At 51.2% G+C, this 15,331-nt stretch overlaps 8 protein-coding genes across 8 annotated transcripts; 5 read left to right on the top strand and 3 right to left on the bottom strand.

Moving 5' to 3' along the window:
• Positions 1-862: 862 nt before the first annotated feature.
• BU25DRAFT_490721 (uncharacterized protein) lies at positions 863-1,809 on the top strand (the record flags this gene model as incomplete). Its single annotated transcript, XM_033711508.1, has 3 exons — positions 863-1,135; positions 1,188-1,371; positions 1,434-1,809. Exons 1-3 carry the CDS (start codon positions 1,054-1,056, stop codon positions 1,807-1,809), a joined length of 642 nt encoding a protein of 213 aa, XP_033562255.1. The 5' UTR covers positions 863-1,053.
• Positions 1,810-2,136: 327 nt separating this feature from the next.
• On the top strand, positions 2,137-3,321 carry BU25DRAFT_410186 (TPR repeat protein-like protein). The gene is made up of 3 exons (XM_033706224.1): positions 2,137-2,578; positions 2,643-2,707; positions 2,801-3,321. Exons 1-3 carry the CDS (start codon positions 2,178-2,180, stop codon positions 3,280-3,282), a joined length of 948 nt encoding a protein of 315 aa, XP_033562256.1. The 5' UTR covers positions 2,137-2,177; the 3' UTR covers positions 3,283-3,321.
• A 583-nt stretch (positions 3,322-3,904) lies between these two features.
• On the top strand, positions 3,905-4,775 carry BU25DRAFT_421084 (uncharacterized protein; the record flags this gene model as incomplete). The annotated part of the gene is made up of 4 exons (XM_033708063.1): positions 3,905-3,930; positions 4,215-4,272; positions 4,406-4,708; positions 4,758-4,775. The coding sequence occupies 4 exons, from the start codon at positions 3,905-3,907 to the stop codon at positions 4,773-4,775; spliced, it is 405 nt and encodes a 134-aa protein (XP_033562257.1).
• Positions 4,776-6,370: 1,595 nt separating this feature from the next.
• On the bottom strand, positions 6,371-7,543 carry BU25DRAFT_467371 (uncharacterized protein; the record flags this gene model as incomplete). Its single annotated transcript, XM_033710712.1, has 2 exons — positions 6,371-7,133; positions 7,180-7,543. Coding segments are annotated over 2 exons (639 nt in total), but the record flags the coding sequence as incomplete, so codon positions are not given.
• Positions 7,544-7,814: 271 nt separating this feature from the next.
• On the bottom strand, positions 7,815-9,540 carry BU25DRAFT_410189 (NAD(P)-binding protein). The gene is made up of 6 exons (XM_033706225.1): positions 9,512-9,540; positions 9,294-9,404; positions 9,054-9,247; positions 8,470-9,005; positions 8,171-8,423; positions 7,815-8,117 (listed from the first exon to the last, which is right to left on the bottom strand). The coding sequence occupies exons 2-6, from the start codon at positions 9,323-9,325 to the stop codon at positions 8,098-8,100; spliced, it is 1,035 nt and encodes a 344-aa protein (XP_033562259.1). The 5' UTR covers positions 9,326-9,404; positions 9,512-9,540; the 3' UTR covers positions 7,815-8,097.
• Positions 9,541-9,731: 191 nt separating this feature from the next.
• Positions 9,732-12,330, top strand: BU25DRAFT_410190 (uncharacterized protein). The gene is made up of 3 exons (XM_033706226.1): positions 9,732-9,982; positions 10,035-10,999; positions 11,053-12,330. Exons 1-3 carry the CDS (start codon positions 9,739-9,741, stop codon positions 12,175-12,177), a joined length of 2,334 nt encoding a protein of 777 aa, XP_033562260.1. The 5' UTR covers positions 9,732-9,738; the 3' UTR covers positions 12,178-12,330.
• On the bottom strand, positions 12,319-13,602 carry BU25DRAFT_430912 (FMN-dependent dehydrogenase; the record flags this gene model as incomplete). The annotated part of the gene is made up of 4 exons (XM_033708631.1): positions 12,319-12,471; positions 12,523-13,028; positions 13,084-13,421; positions 13,475-13,602. The coding sequence occupies 4 exons, from the start codon at positions 13,600-13,602 to the stop codon at positions 12,319-12,321; spliced, it is 1,125 nt and encodes a 374-aa protein (XP_033562261.1).
• A 402-nt stretch (positions 13,603-14,004) lies between these two features.
• BU25DRAFT_39174 (dihydrodipicolinate synthase/N-acetylneuraminate lyase) lies at positions 14,005-15,150 on the top strand. The gene has a single exon (XM_033704626.1). The coding sequence runs from the start codon at positions 14,159-14,161 to the stop codon at positions 15,080-15,082; it is 924 nt and encodes a 307-aa protein (XP_033562262.1). The 5' UTR covers positions 14,005-14,158; the 3' UTR covers positions 15,083-15,150.
• The last annotated feature ends 181 nt before the right edge of the window (positions 15,151-15,331 follow it).

The following is a 15,331-nucleotide window of genomic DNA, read 5'->3' on the forward strand; positions in this document are numbered from 1 at the left end:
TGCAGACTTGTGTATTGAGCTTACCGCACAGGCGTAGATGCACGGAAAGAATATACTCCTTCTAGAACAAGGATTGCAATCCGGAAATATAGGACATTGAAGATTAACCGTGTAGTTGTGATGAGAGCCTAACTCGGTGGGCAGGGCTCACCGTAACAAATTGGCATGGGGCTCTGCTTGAAGGGGACGTAATTCGAAGGATATGCAACTCGGCAGATTTAGACCGTCGAAAAGAGAACGTACGGAAGACGAATGCTCGAGGCCACCGGACAAGGGTGACGACAAGGCTATCAGCTAGCACATGAGCGGTACTCCAATCGCGGGGCAGGTGGCGCCGTGCGCGTACAAAGTCATCGCGCTTCTGCATCCTCGGTGAGTGACATCCAACTTCCCTGAGCGTGTTCGCCGCCAAATTCCACGCCTGATTCGCTGCCCTTTCTGGTCGACCCGTTTGGTTTATGCTCTGGTGATTGTGAGAACTCCCCTGCTGCTGCCAGCGTTGCAGACGCCACTATGCACCCATCTCGGGGCGCATTGAGGCCTGACGAAGTGAAGGGCTTGAGTCAGGTACACAACGACATCGAGAATAGCGAATGTTGCATGATTCAATCGACAAGTTTGATAATCTGGTCTTCGAAAAAGCTCAAAGCGCCATACTGGACGGAATCCCGCTCCCATATAGATTCCACGTAGCAGTGAGTGCGCAATAGACGGTCTGAGCGAGCTCTTCTGCGGACGGCATGGGAGCCGGAGCCGCGATGCGGAGCATGCGCCACGCGATGATCGTGGGAACGTTCGATGTGCGCGCCTTGACCACTCAGCCTGCAGAGGCGTGCAGGTGCATACCCGTGCGACATGATAAATCGAGACGGACCTTGCGAGGCCCCTTCAGTTGATAAATCGATGGAAGGGCAACTGCACTTGGTATTCAGCTGGTGGCTCGTCAATCTTACGAGCATTTAAAGGTACTACTTGTCGTCCACAGCGACTATACAAATCATTCTACTCATTCGTGCCAAGCCCTTCAACCTCTTCGTACATCTCTTCGTCAACATGAATTACACCAATGATATCTGGACCCAGAATTTTGTGCCAGACTATGATCAGTACGGACAAACGGTGGTGGACAACGACTGTACGTACGATGGATCTGGTTTGGATCGGGACGTACCTGACATATTGATCAGTCCTCGACCAAGCCCACACTGCGGCTGTAAACAACGACCTAACCCAGCATGCCCAAGCCCACGTGAAAACTAGGCCACCAAGACCTGATGTGGTCACGTCGTTGAATGAGTCAGCTCAGTGGCATGGAACGTCAGTATGTGAGACGTTCAACGATTCCGCCTTCGTAATCGATCCTATCGCGCAGTACGTTCCAATTGATGGCCATGCTCAATAGCATTGCGCATTTCGACTGACATCGCACGCAGAACCAGCCCAACAGTACGAAGCGCAAGCACACTTGATCAACCCGTGGCGTCGGAGCACATAAACTTTTCATATGCTGGACCGATACCAGGAATGGGCCTTGCTGACCATCGCAGCGAGGATGCCATCTGCATGGTATCTCGCCTGAACGACACGGACACCAAGGCATTCGCATGTCAATTCCCAGAGTGTGGTGGTCGCTATACTCGATGGCCAGATTTTCTGAGGCACTACGACGGAGCGCACGCCGTTGAGAAGAAAGAAATCTGGTGTCCCTCAACTCAGTGTGATCGCGGCAGACCATTTCCTAGGAAAGATAAGATGATGGACCATGCCCGCAAAGTGCATGGGCTGTACATCGAAAACGGGCAGTCTTAGACAGCGGGCGAAAGACTTCATTACATGCGCACGATGGTGTTTGATGTTGCGTTCTCGAGGTGGTATTGAGTACACCAGGGTTGTGTGGGCGTGAATCTTAGTATGCCGCGCAATCAAATGGTAGTGAAGACGATGAAAATATTCCGTATCGTTGTGAATTGTCGATTGTGCCTCTGGGATGCTGGTTGAAAATTGCTTTGATTGATGTCGATGATTGAAAGGTAATCGACTTGCACGACCGGTCGCAGGGGACGCATTGGTCGTTAGTCAGCGGCGAGCTATGACGTTCTCGATCCCTCGGCTGTACCAATTCTTCCCTATCAACACCCCATCGCCCAATTGGACCCTCTCGAACCTCGAACACCACAATGGCTTCTTCAAGACTTGCTATGCGCTCGTCGCGCGCGTTCGTCGCTGCCCAGCGCTCGACCTACCGCTCCTTCAGCATCTCGGCTGCTCGCAACAACCAGTTCGAAGCACTCAACAAGCGCACCAATGACACCTCCGAGCAGTATCGCAAGTTCCAGATGGAGAAGAATCTCAACCCTCACATGACCAACACGGCCTCTACCATCGCGAACGAGATGCCCTCAGTCGGCAAGGATGCACCTCCGCCCGAGTTCATCTCCCAGGTGGACCCCAACTTCATCCCCAAGGACTCTGTCCCGGAGAACACACACCGCATGACTGGTGGAACGCAAAGCAGCGAGGGCTCGGAAGTCAATGGAAAGAACGCTGAGCTTGGTGTGGGAGAATTGGAGGGCGCCAAGTAAGCAGCATCTTGTATTTGGGTAGTCAAGCTAGGATACATGCTCACTTTGTACCTTTGTCAGGTTCAAGGTTGAGCCGTTAAGACGGACGGGAGAGGATCCGAATACCATGCGTGCACGATTACTATGTCCGTTCCACTGCCCCTGCGTTGCCTTTCCCTGCCAAGAAATTTACGCCAGACGGACTAGCCCTCCGTACAATGGATGCTGACAACTACCAGACCAGAGCCGCAAGAGGGGAACCCTCGAAAGTGATCTCCTCCTTAGCACCTTCGCCGACGCCAAACTCGGCACCATGTCGCCCCAGCTGCTCCAGCAGTACGACCTCTTCCTCGACGAGAACGACTGGGACATCTACTATTGGGCTACGCAGGAGCCCACACCCACGTCCCATGAGACCGCCGAAGGCGGCCACGACAACCTCGCCACAACAAACGCGCAGGGCAAGGACATGCAACCCAAGGACGAGTGGAAGCGCTCGCCTGCTAGCGGCGAGTGGGCGCAGACCGTTGGTACTTTCAAGCCGGCGTACAGGCCTGTGCCATCTAGGTGGAAGGGCAGCGAGATTTTGTCGCTGCTGAGGCGCCATGTTAAGGAGAGGAGTGCGGGTGGTGTTACGGATACGGAGGGCGAGGCGAAGGAGACGGAGGGTAAGGGGCTGGGTATGATGCCTCCTATCCGCAACTTCGACCAGGCGGCATAGATGGTGTCTGTATAGCCCTTTGTAAGTTTATGTATTGTGTCTGTATACAATGTTGACGTGTCATTCTCTCATGACCTTCTGTCTGCTTACCCTTAAGCTGTCCACCATGGCATGGCACCGGCATGACATCTGCACTAATGATACCACCGAGCTTCTGGATCGAATAGAACATGTAATTGAATTCGAAAATGCTGTACACTAGCAGGAGAGGTCACGGTCAATTTGTCGAGTCTATCTGAGCAGCTATATCGTTGCACACGGGCCCGAGAACCTCGCCTCGACTGTGTCCAAAGGCCGGCTCGTAAAGATGATGAAGCGCACTTACCAGCCAAGAGCAAACGCCATGCTAGGGGAGAAGAAGCGGTTGCCGAATTACGACATGCTGCAACCCCTCACAGGCATATAGCGACCTTACCGGACGACCATTTTTGGGTGCCAGCCCATTCTACGACATTGTAACAGTCTATATAGAATAAATCAGGGCGTTGAAATCTTCCTCTGAGGTGGAAAAAGCGTACCGTTTCCCTCGGAATCCTCCCTAGTCAGAGCTGTTCGCCCGATACCGAAAGGATCAAGGGCTGCCTCGAGAACCCCGAACATCGACTCTAACAACGGCATACCCATGGTCCTTGCAATACAGGCAGATCAGTCAGTCCAAGCGTCGTACAGTCGATCTCAGCACTTACCCAGACAATTAGATCTCAAGTTTCGAAACACGCATCTGGCCCAAGTGGAGTAATCACCTTCGCCATGTTCGCATACATCTCGGTCTCCGGCTTTCCGAACTCGACAAAGTGGACGTCCTTTCATATGGGCCTATAGTCGAATGTACAGGAAACTTTTGAGCGTCCGCATTCGTTGGCAGATAGACATTGCAGCAAAGCTCAGAACCGTCTCTAGTCGGGATATAAATGTTCTTGAAACGTTTTTAGCCACCTCGGATGGTTTCCTCGGTCTATTGACGAGAGGCACAGTCTGAAACTCTCTCAGGTGAGGGAAAAACATAGTAACAGCAGGGGTTGGAAGTTGGTGATGTGATACGAGCAGCAAAGTCAACGTGCAGTCATCTTATACACCAGAGCAGTATCAACGGTAAACCCCACCGGCTACGCAACTTGAGCAGATCTTCTCACCAGATTTGGTGGACGCATTGCAGGCACACGCGGCAAATGAGGTGTATGGTTTGCAGGCGAACATTGGTATACCATCATCCCAATTCGACATTCGCGCCTACTTTGGCGGCAAGAACAGGCCAGAGTACCTTTTGGCTTACAAGATCTACATTAAGGACAGCGAGTCTATGACTGCGGTACGGAAGGTGCAGAAAGAATTTATGGGGGAGCTGAGTAATTGGGTCCATACTAGCAATACGTTCATCGCATTTGGTAAAGAGGGGTTGGTCCTGGATGTAGGAAGTGATATCAAGGTAAGTTTCCAAAGCATCCTCCATTCTTTTACAGCTCTGACATGCCTAGTTTGACCTCAATCGCTAGCCGCAAATCTTGTATAACGGTTTCATAATACCTTCGACACACGTGATTTAGTGCGAGGGGTAATAAGAAGCTCCGCGTCATCACTTATAGGCTATTTCTCTATACAATTTGATGCTACAAGGTGTTGTTTATACCTCTGAGTCTCTTGGGAGGTGTTTTCTGAGGCTTGTTCTCAATTGTCACGACATTTCTTGGTGTTGTTGACGATGCAATTCGCCACTATGGTCAACACCGGCCGCCGCCTTCAACCACACGTTCAACAAATGATCACCGATCATATAGCAGCCGGAGAAAACAACACTGAGGCGTGGCAATCGACTGGAGTACACGGCAAGGCTATGGCAAAGCTGCGGCTGAGCTTGGAGTACTGGGGAGTGTGCTATCCTCCACCTACTGTCAGGCTCGGCCCGCCACCATTGTTGCGTCAATTGCAGTTAGATGCTCTACAGGATTACCTCACAGGCAAGCCCGGAGCCTTGGGGAACAAGAGGATTGTTGTTGGCTGTAAGCCATGTCAGGATGACAAGAAGCCCCAGAACCAGCCATTTGTGAATGGGAAGACTTCAATACCAAGCTTGGCAGCTTCTTGTGGGTAGATTTTGCGAAAATGCTTGATGGCAAACCGCCTAAACCAGTGCCTTGTCACTCTCTCTGCATTCTTCCAAGCTTGCAAGAACAAGTCATACATCTGCTCTTCAAGTAGTGACCATTTCTCTTGACTTGCTCTGACGCTTTTGTATGATTTGGCAGCACTCTCCCATATTCCAGCTCGCTCTGCCTACCAGGCTTGTGTTGTTTTTGGCTTCAACTTCCAGTGTGCATTGCTCTCCAGCCCGGTTGGTGGTTGGATCCTCCTCTCCTAGTCAATTTCTTGGCCTTTCTGTGTCTTAAAACCACTCTTTGGTGGGTTAAAAATGTCAATTGGTATCCAGTTTAGCATATTCTCTAGGTACTGAAGCACAGCAAGCTTCCTTTCCCGTGTGTGAGCAAGCCAGCGTGCTGACTTTGGCTGCAGAATATGCTCAAGCCAGAGCTGCTTCTTTCATCATGGACTATGCCACCAGTGTTCTGATGGGTGCTGAGGTTTACTTCTAACCATCCTGGACTTGAAAAAGATGTCAAGGCATCACAGGCAGGACACAGAGGTAATGTGTGAGTTCAGGGGCTTCATTTTCTGGTACCAATGACCCTTCCATGATTGTGCTCCTTGATATCCTTGCTCTTCCAATACTGTCTCATTTTTCCTCAATTGCCAATCAATTAGAATACACCAGCGTCAACAAACTACACGGCCTTTTGGCAGGTCTCCAGCAGAGGTCTACACATTTGCGCAGCCTCCAGCATTAGTTATTTGGGAGCAGAAGTGGACAAATACTTGGGGATGAGATGATTTTGATATTACCTAGGGACTTTTGCTGACAAATGTCAAGGAAAGCTGGTATGAAAAAACCCCAGCTCCTTCCCAATCAGGCTACGCAAAACGTTTATGAGCCAGTCTTACCGGTACCCTTGCTTAGACTGTTATGGCCTAGCACGTTACAGGGTCAGTATATAATCGTCTTCTCCTAGCTAGATGGCAACTCAGCGCAGCCTTCCATCGCCCTGATAGTCCTACGTTATCGTTTACCGTAGCTATCAGTATACTACAGCGGCCCACGCCGCCACGATTTATTCAAAACCGTCAATGTCCACACATACGTGATGTACTGCGTTTGTCTACACACTTCTGAACGTTACGCTATCAAAACAGCACCCAATCATATAACTCTTCCTTCGGAGGCATTCGACCTAAGCAGAAGTACCAGAAGGCGTGGCACCCGAGGTCATCGTGCCAGAGGGAGCAGCACTTCCCTCAGAGCTCGTAGCCGTAAGATCGACACCCAGTGTGATATACCCAACCATACCATTCGCCACATCAACACCGTCAAGCACAGTTCGGGCTCCATTCAGTCGTCATCTCGCTAGAGCAGATGCTGTCGACAGCATGCGGTTGATCTATGTGTGGCTAGCATATGGCTCCATACCCATGATCTGCGCACTCAAGTCCTCCTCGAAGAACAGCTGTCCCGTGGAGACGATGTTGCTAGACACGATAGTGCCGTTGCCGCGGACGGTCCAGTTTGTGTGCGAACGGACGTGAACGTGAATCGTGCGCTCGATGTAGAAACCCGGGAAGACAGTCTTCATCTCCATCACACTGTTGTCGTCGGTGGGTCACATTCCGCGTAGGAAGGTACTTTTGCCGGTGGAGGTCGAGTGTGCCGGCGCCGATAGTTACGTTGAGTTGCTCAAAAGGCTGTTCGAAGGGGCTGTTGGGGGAGAGGGCCTCGAAGGACGAGTAGCTACCAGTGGCATTGCCTGCTTGCAATCAGCTTAGTGAGAGAAGAGACGATGAGAGACTTACAGTGCCACAGATCAATCAATACGTTAGGTGCAGGCTCACAAGTGTTCGTGTTGAGAACACCGATGTTGAGGTAGATCGGGACATCGGCTTGACCCTCACTCATATCTTGACGAAGTGTATCGGACTGAGGCCAGACGTATGGTCCAGCAGTAACCTCGGGAATGAGAATGCATGTGTCGTTCTGGATCGTGTCGTAGAAAGGAAATGAGGTGTGAATGGTAACGTTGGTGTCTTTAGTAACAAGAGCATTGTGCTTGGCTAGAGAGCGCTGCTTGCGCGCTACGGTGAAAGCGCCAGCTGATGCAGCGCATCGCTTGGAGATTGACTGATGTTCAGCAACCTCACGAGCAGATAGCTGGTGATGCTGATGCGCGATGGCGACAAGGGCTAGGGCAAGAGTGACCAGTATAGTATCGGCGCGTATGGCGAGAGCCGGAGATCTTGGAGTGTGAATGTCAATCAGTCTACATCATCACAGCCCTCTTATACAAAGCCTGCGCAAGTCGTCGGCATGCTTTTGGCATACTATTTTCATTGTGACGATATGCCGCGGACAACAGTGTACGCGCATGTCTGTTAGGGATCATCCAGCGCTACATTCAGATTGCGGCTACCAGATGTTAGAAGCCTATAAACAATCCTTTCCCTCAGAATGCTTGTATAGCTTGTCATTTACAGAAGACCAATGGATGTGTTGATGTTTGAAGCGTCATTCAGATTCAGAGTGACAGGACGGCGATGCGGACGCGTAAGAGTGTGGGGCACCACGGGCCGCAAGGCTTGTTCCGTATGTTTTGAGGGTCGAGCGTGAAACGCCAGGTCGTACAAGGAAACAGCGTTCGAATTGTAGAGGAAGGTTGCGTTGATTGGTTGTGTGTTGTTGTTGCTCAACTAGTTCGACAACTTTGATAGAACTCCTTACAATTCACTCTTCTTACCTAGGACCTGCAATCAGCTAGTGCTCAGAGTTCATTCTTCAATGATATCTTACTGTCAAATGCCTTTCCTTCGCTACTGACCAAGTCGGCAATCGTCCTCTCAAGCGAAGCTCCGGTTGGCTTCCATCCAAGGTTCTTCTGAGCGTTCGACGATCGTGTACGAGCATTCGTGCCCCACAAGACTGATGCATGACCACTCAGGGTGTCAGCTTTCGCTGCGTCGATGGTCTCGAGGTGATCGCCAGATTTGATGAAGCCTTGCTTGTGTGCCTCTTTTGTGATCAAAGCACTCAAGTCGCCGAAAGCCTGTTCTATTAGTACAAAATTTCACAGTGCTGGTACGAACACTCACCAGCTCGCCGTTCTCGACGTTGAACACGCCATCCTCATTCCAGAAGCCATCCTTACCATCTTTGGCAGCTCCGACTAGTAGGGAGACCAAACTAGCCAAATCGTGAACGTGAATGTTGCTCCAAATGTTCTTGCCCTCGTTCAACTTGAAACCATGGCCGAGCTTCAAAGTCGCTTTCGCAATTTCTGGTGCCTGGACGCTCCTCTGGTTGACCGGACCTTGGCCTACACCGTAGATGAGGGGTCCTACAATCAGTGCTGTCTTGACTGATGAAGGGTTCTGCGATATGACAAGGTTCTCGACCACTCGTTTGGGATTCTTCTGGATGGCTGATAGGATCTTCTTCTGGTCCTTGAGGTCATCGTAGGTATCGTCAGTCGCATTACCATAACGGCCCGAGCCAATCTCGTCCGCTGCGTAGATTGTCGCTCCTGAAATCTGGATCCAGTAACCGGGCTTTTGCGTCTCTTTCTGTCGTGCCTGTAGGCCCTCCGCAATAGCCTTTGCGCTCGCTGCATGTCCAGTGGCAGCGAAGTCTTGACACCAAGTCAGCGTTGAAGAGGCCCACAAGAGGTCATACGTACTCAGAACGACATCTGCGGCTTTGGACTGTTCTTTTATCAAGTCGGTATCATCCAGATCTCCCAAGACGGTCTTGACCTCTGGGTAGGCCAATTGCACTTGCTGTGCCTTGCTGGCGTCTCGCACAAGCGAGGTTATGTGTAGGCCTGAGTGTCCAGCGCATGCTAGAGTGTGAAGGATCTCTCCGCCAATGAAGCTGTCACTCATTAGCGAGAACCGTAAAGGTCAGGCGTACGTTGTACCCAGTAGCTCCGGTGAGCAAGATTTTAGCCATGGTGAGATAGTGATTCCTGTGGTCGAGGTGCTTGGTCAGTGGTGAATGAAACTTAGTCAATGCGCCTGCTGTTATCTGCCTGTCTTTGTGGTTAATTGACTGCTATGTACTTCGCTCAGGCAGTGGTTTGTAAGCTTGATGTTGGTTGCTAGATGATAAATCACAAATGTCGAAAGGGCGTGTCACCTAGAGAGCCCGGAGTCTCCTACTGAATACGGCTTAGATTGCCCCGCAGGGCCCAGAGTTCACCAACGAACAATGACTTGACAAAAATTTCGTGATATCTCTACACATTGGAGATGAAATGGGACGGTCGCGTGCCCGAGTCGTGCATTCGATTCCTTTATCGTCATTTCCTTGCCGAACAGCACGCCCTTCGATGACGTCAAAGCGCTTGGGCCACCACTGAAACCATGCCGGCCAGCAAGAACCGAGGATCAACTAAGAAACGCACACACAACCTTGGAGGATGCTCAACGTGTCGACGCCGACATGTCAAATGCGATCATGCTCGACCTACCTGCGCCACATGTCGCAAGGCAGGGCTCGACTGTGGCGGTTATCCCTCGCAGATTCGATGGGCGTCCATGTCCTACGGGCCGTCAAGGCCGTCTGAACTATCTGAAGACAATAGGCCTTCATCGCAGCCAGGCAAACGTACGTATCCAGAACCTGACTTGGTGTGGAGTGTACGCTGATATGAGTGCAGAAGCCGCTGAAAGTCACGAAGCTGAACAGCGTCCTACTAAGAAACAACATCTATCTGTGCCTGAGATAGCACAATCCACCAACAGCCCAAACCCCATTCAACAAGATGAGGCCAGCAACATTGTGGTCGAAGACATGCCCTTTGGCTCGAGTTCGCTTGATCTTGGGAACAACAGCATGTCAACGACCGCGACGGTTCAAGACAATGCGTCGCTATTGCCCCAAGAACCAGACGTGTTCAACCACTCTTCGGTTGGCTCTATGTCAGATCTCGAGTCGCTGTTTGAGTCTTCTAACGGACTGATCTGGAACGACTTGTTCGACACTACTTTCGACATGTCCATGCCTCTTATTCATGACCAGCTTCACGATCAGCCTTATGGCGATCCATTAAGCCTTCTCGCGCACGTTGCGAATCAGCCTCAAAGCCATGATCATGCGAACCAGACATTCGACTACCCTTTCACTCCAAACCAGTTCTATGAAAAGCAGAATATAGGTGCGACGAATATGCTCTTTGATTCACAGCCTCCACCGTACGCTCCGATAGAGCTCGACGAAGCACAGGTACTGCATGACGCCCAGTACCTACTCCGACACTTTCGAGACAATGTCATCCCCCAGTTTGGCCCATTACCCATGACCTGCAAGTCGCCCTGGGAGACGCTCAATTGGAGCAATGCCGTACAGACTCACGCCGAGTTGACATGGCTTCAGAGCTCAAATGTCAAGCATGCCAACAAAGCGAATCTATTCGCGCTTTTGGGTTGCTCTGCTCATATGGTTGCTAAGGCATCACCTTCGTCAAGCGATTTGGACCCGATTAGAGGTATGCAGATCCTCGAGTACGCTTCCAAGCGAGCCAAGAGACATATGCAGGAATCCTTGAAGCTTGAGACTGCTGGTGACGGCAAGGCAAAGTACAAGGACCAGTTGATGGCCATCTTCAGTCTCATAGTCCTGGCTGTAAGTCAAAGTAAATTTGTACTGCACGCGTCAATAGAGCTAACCGTAGTCAGACCGAGACTGGAAATGCAGCGGACGCGAGATGCTACTTGATCGATGCCGAGCGCCTCGTAAGACTACGGGGGATCACGAAGCACAAAGCTTCTCGCAGAGCCCGGCTCCTGCACCATGTATACACTTGGCACCGCATCATAGGAGAGAGCACGTTCGTTCTGCACGACCACAAGAATGCTCTGCTACAGGGCAAGATCGAAAGAACATTCCGAAATCATGCTCCTGCTCCTGTCATCGGTTCATGTGGGACCAATCAAGATGCCAACACATCGCATGAACATTCGCAGTTAGACGACTTCCTTCGGATACAGTCCCACGGTACGGACAGCGAGGATGACAGCGAGGCACACAAGGACAACGAGACTGGACTCCGCGACATCCATCTGGAAGACGCTCGTCCTTGGTCCAACACTCTCTACATGGACATATATGGTATTCCAGAAATTTGGCTCAGTTACGTCTCACAGACTACGAGGGTAGCCAATATCATGGATTATCTTGACGAGACTTCGGTACAACCGACCAAAACATTCCAGGAATGTCTGCAGAGAAAGACCACACAGCTCGAAAATCGCATTTGCTCTCTTTCCGCACAGTACAGCAGTCCGGGAGAGTTGTCGCCCCCGCGTGACAACCAGAGTGGATCTATGCCTCCAAGGCCAACGATGGCGAGTCGAGCCATGATGCGCGCAATGACTTCGGCCCTGGTCATACTGTTCTACCGGAGAATTCGCAAAGTTCACCCATTTATCTTACAAGCTCACGTCAACGACGTTATTGCAGCCTTGAAGGATTTCGACCTTGCCCACGATGTTTGCGACATCGAGTCGCCTGGAACTCCATGGCCAGCTTTCATTGCTGGTTCTGAGGCCATGTCGGTGACAGCGCGAGATTGGCTGATGAGCTGGATGCAGAAAGGCGCGATGCAATCTGCGTGTAATGGCTTCACCACTTCTCAGCAAGTCATGCGCGAAGTGTGGGACCATCGCGACAGGGTCGACAAGAATTTCGAGAAAGACCCAAACAGTCCGCCTGAGCAGCGGGCATCTTACAAGAAGAGGAAAGACGTCTACTCCTGGGTTGACGTGTTACGAGAGGGCAACTTCTGGCTCATGCTATACTAACATGGGTGTCGAAAGCATCTACGAGCGGCAGAGATATTCAAGGTTGGCAGCATATTATTGGACTGGCGCTGGTTTCACTACATACTTTAGCACCGAGAACGGAACAACTTGTGATGTGTTCGATACTACATACACCATATTTTACAACTTGGCTAGAATGCCGTTGTTCTCTAGGACGCTCAAATGATTGCGGGTAATCTCCGCTACCGATCGGCACCCAGCCAATGCCATTGTCGACTTGAACTCTTCGAGCAAAATCCGAATAGCAAGCTCCACGCCCTCCTGTCCTTTGTACTGAGCAAGGTTAGTACGTGGTCTATGGCACACGAGGGTCATTTCACTTACGGCGAGGCCCCAAATAGCAATTCTTCCAAGGAAGCAGAAATCAGCACCAAGCGCGATTGCTTTAAAGATGTCCGAACCTCTTCGAATCCCTCCGTCTACCGCAATCTGAACATGGCCCTTTGCGATTGGTGCGCACTGCCGCAGAGCGTCGAGAGTAGCTGGAACCCCGTCTAGCTGGCGTCCGCCATGGTTCGAGATGACAACGCCGTGTACGCCTGCCGCTATCGCCTGCTCAACGTCTTCCGGCGACGAGATTCCCTTGAGCCAGATCTGCATCTTGGTGTTGGCCTTCAGCCAAGGAATTATTTCTTCCCACTCAAGGGTGTCATCGAAAGCCTGAGGCCCGTTGTTTTTGTCATTTGGTGCGCCGAACTCATCCTGACCTTCTGACAATAAGTTGGGAAACGACATGCCCTTGGGCAACGTGAAGTTCGAGCGCATTTCGCCCAACCGGCGACCAAGGACGGGCACATCAACCGAAAGGAAAAGCGCCCGATATCCGGCACCTAGAAACATATCAGCACTACTACGAAGACTCGCATCTCAATTTGGACCACCTACCCTCTGCTCTCCTTAGCAATTGTATGGTTATATTCCTGTCTTTCACGATGCACATCTGCATCATGTAGGGGTTCCCGGTGCCCTGCGCAATGACATCTTCCAACGATTTTGTGGAGTACGAAGACAAAGCCATCGGTATGCCCATCTTCGCTGCCGCTCTCGATGTGGCAAGTTCTCCATCTTTGTGCGCCAGGCAGTGCATCGCACTAGGGCTGAACCCGCAAGGGAACGTGATCTTCCTGCCAAAAATCTCGGCGCTTGTGTCTACGTTGGAAACATTTCGTAGGATGCGAGGACGGATCTTGTATCTGTCGTATGCTGTCACGTTCTCTCGAAGCCTGGAGATACACAATCAGCCGCCGCACATGCTCGCCACCACTCCCATACTCACGTTATCATGTCCATAGCACCACCATTGTAATACTCCCGGAAGCCGTCAGAGAGGTTTTCTGATCCATAATGCTCAAGATCTCGAATCGAGAATACCAGGGAATCAAGTGCTGGTGGACGATTGGCCATTCTTCGGTTCAGACGGCAGGATGCTTTTCGCAGGTACTTGGAAGACTATATTTTTCGAATGAAAGTGCGAAGGTGAAGACCAGAATGCTTCCAGGAGCCGAAAGACTTAAGGTTTCAGTCCGCTCCGCTATGGTCTGCTGGCAATCGGGGTCGGCTCGACCGATTTGGTAATCTATACATGGTGGAGACTGCAACTGGCAGCGTGACCTGATCACGGAACGATGAGATATTCTATCGCGGAGAAGCATACTGGTTCAAGTGTGGTATTCTTAACGGCTCCTCTCCCCGCAACTTGTGACACCAAAAGAAGGGTGTCCGAAGCCGTTGCGTATGCGCGATCTAATCATCCTACCCCACGCTTACCCGATTGGGAAGGAGTCTCCTACACCGATCAACCGTCCTCGGAGTGATCCATGGGTCTCTACGAACCCCTCCAAACACAAAAGAGCTTCACCGTGCTGGACAAAGGCATCAGACTTCATTCTTCTGCCAATTCAGTACTTTGTCGCACGACGATTCTTCTGATACTTCAAACCTTTACGTATCTTCATTCACAATGGCACCTCAAGAGCTGAAAGGCATCCTCGTTGCCCTCGTCACTCCCTTCACAGACGATGGTACCAAGGTCCATGAGGGGCGCCTTGAAGCCCACATCAACCGCATGATCGATGCGGGCGTACACGGTCTCGTTCCCGGCGGAACAACTGGAGAGTTCACAGCTTCGACACTCGAGGAGAGAAAACAGATCACAGAGCTCTGCATCAAGTATGCAGCAGGCCGTGTACCCGTCGTTGCTGGCGCAGGTGCCCTTTCTACCAAGGATGTCATCGAGCTTGCCGTGCACGCGGCTAAGGCAGGTGCGGCTGCCACCATGATTGTGCCTCCCTTCTACGACCCAATCAACTATGAGCAACTCCGCGAACTGTGCAAGGAGGTCTATGAGGAGTCTAAGATTCCCATCGTCTACTACAACATCCCCTCAGCAAGCGGCTTAACACTATCACCCACCGAGCTCGCATCCCTGAAAGATGTTGGCGTACACTATTTGAAGGACACATCCGGCAACGCGCCAGCACTTACCGAGATGCTCTTCGAGCTCGACGACCAAATCACCGCCTTCAACGGCTGGGACACTCTCACCTTCTACGGCCTGGCCGCCGGCGCAAAGGGCTCCGTATGGGGCGCTACCAACGTCATCCCCGAGCTGTCCATCGAGCTGTGGAACGCAGTTGCCGTCGAGGGAGATCTCAAGAAGGGCCGAGAGCTGTGGAGGAAGATCTACCCAGTCTGCAAGTTCCTTGAGTCGTACAACTACCCGTCAGCGGTTAAGACGGGTATGGAGCTGCGAGGGTGGGAGACTGGTGGTCTGAGGAAGCCGTTCAAGCTGCTGGGACAGAAGGAGACAGATGAGTTTGCGCAGATTATTAAGGCTTCGGGGAGCCAGGTCCAGAAGGCTAAGTGGTTGTCGAACAGCGCTTAGGTGATAAGAAAAGTTTAGATTAATGCATTTGATGAGCCATAAGAATATTATGAAAGAAACTTGAACTAGTGCTTCAGTGCGGATGTTTCCACCGCTATGTATATCTATGTGAGCGATCGGTAGACATGTGGTATATGAAAGAAAGGAGATGTTCCATTTGTCTATGATCTTTTTCACCTTGGGCCTGTCTCAATTGGAATTCTCGCGATTGTATGACTTGCTGTATTTTTATCTTGGAGCGTAACAGTT

The sequence above is a fragment of the Macroventuria anomochaeta genome, assembly GCF_010093625.1.
Source record: "Macroventuria anomochaeta strain CBS 525.71 unplaced genomic scaffold BU25scaffold_14, whole genome shotgun sequence".
NCBI lineage: Eukaryota > Fungi > Ascomycota > Dothideomycetes > Pleosporales > Didymellaceae > Macroventuria > Macroventuria anomochaeta.

What these genes read in the sequence shown, in the direction of transcription:
- BU25DRAFT_410190 (XM_033706226.1), top strand. Translation starts at nt 9,739, where the DNA reads ATGCCGGCCAGCAAGAACCGAGGATCAACTAAGAAACGCACACACAAC. An exon ending in TTCATCGCAGCCAGGCAAAC is followed by an intron (nt 9,983 to 10,034) that starts GTACGTATCCAG and finishes ATATGAGTGCAG; the next exon opens with AAGCCGCTGAAAGTCACGAA. An exon ending in TCAGTCTCATAGTCCTGGCT is followed by an intron (nt 11,000 to 11,052) that starts GTAAGTCAAAGT and finishes AACCGTAGTCAG; the next exon opens with ACCGAGACTGGAAATGCAGC.
- BU25DRAFT_410189 (XM_033706225.1), bottom strand. Translation starts at nt 9,325, where the DNA reads ATGGCTAAAATCTTGCTCACCGGAGCTACTGG. An exon ending in TTGCTCACCGGAGCTACTGG is followed by an intron (nt 9,248 to 9,293) that starts GTACAACGTACG and finishes AATGAGTGACAG; the next exon opens with CTTCATTGGCGGAGAGATCC. An exon ending in CGAAGGAAAGGCATTTGACA is followed by an intron (nt 8,118 to 8,170) that starts GTAAGATATCAT and finishes TGCAGGTCCTAG; the next exon opens with GTAAGAAGAGTGAATTGTAA.
- BU25DRAFT_410186 (XM_033706224.1), top strand. Translation starts at nt 2,178, where the DNA reads ATGGCTTCTTCAAGACTTGCTATGCGCTCGTCGCGCGCGTTCGTCGCT. An exon ending in GGAGAATTGGAGGGCGCCAA is followed by an intron (nt 2,579 to 2,642) that starts GTAAGCAGCATC and finishes TACCTTTGTCAG; the next exon opens with GTTCAAGGTTGAGCCGTTAA. An exon ending in CATGCGTGCACGATTACTAT is followed by an intron (nt 2,708 to 2,800) that starts GTCCGTTCCACT and finishes GACAACTACCAG; the next exon opens with ACCAGAGCCGCAAGAGGGGA.
- BU25DRAFT_39174 (XM_033704626.1), top strand. Translation starts at nt 14,159, where the DNA reads ATGGCACCTCAAGAGCTGAAAGGCATCCTCGTTGCCCTCGTCACTCCC.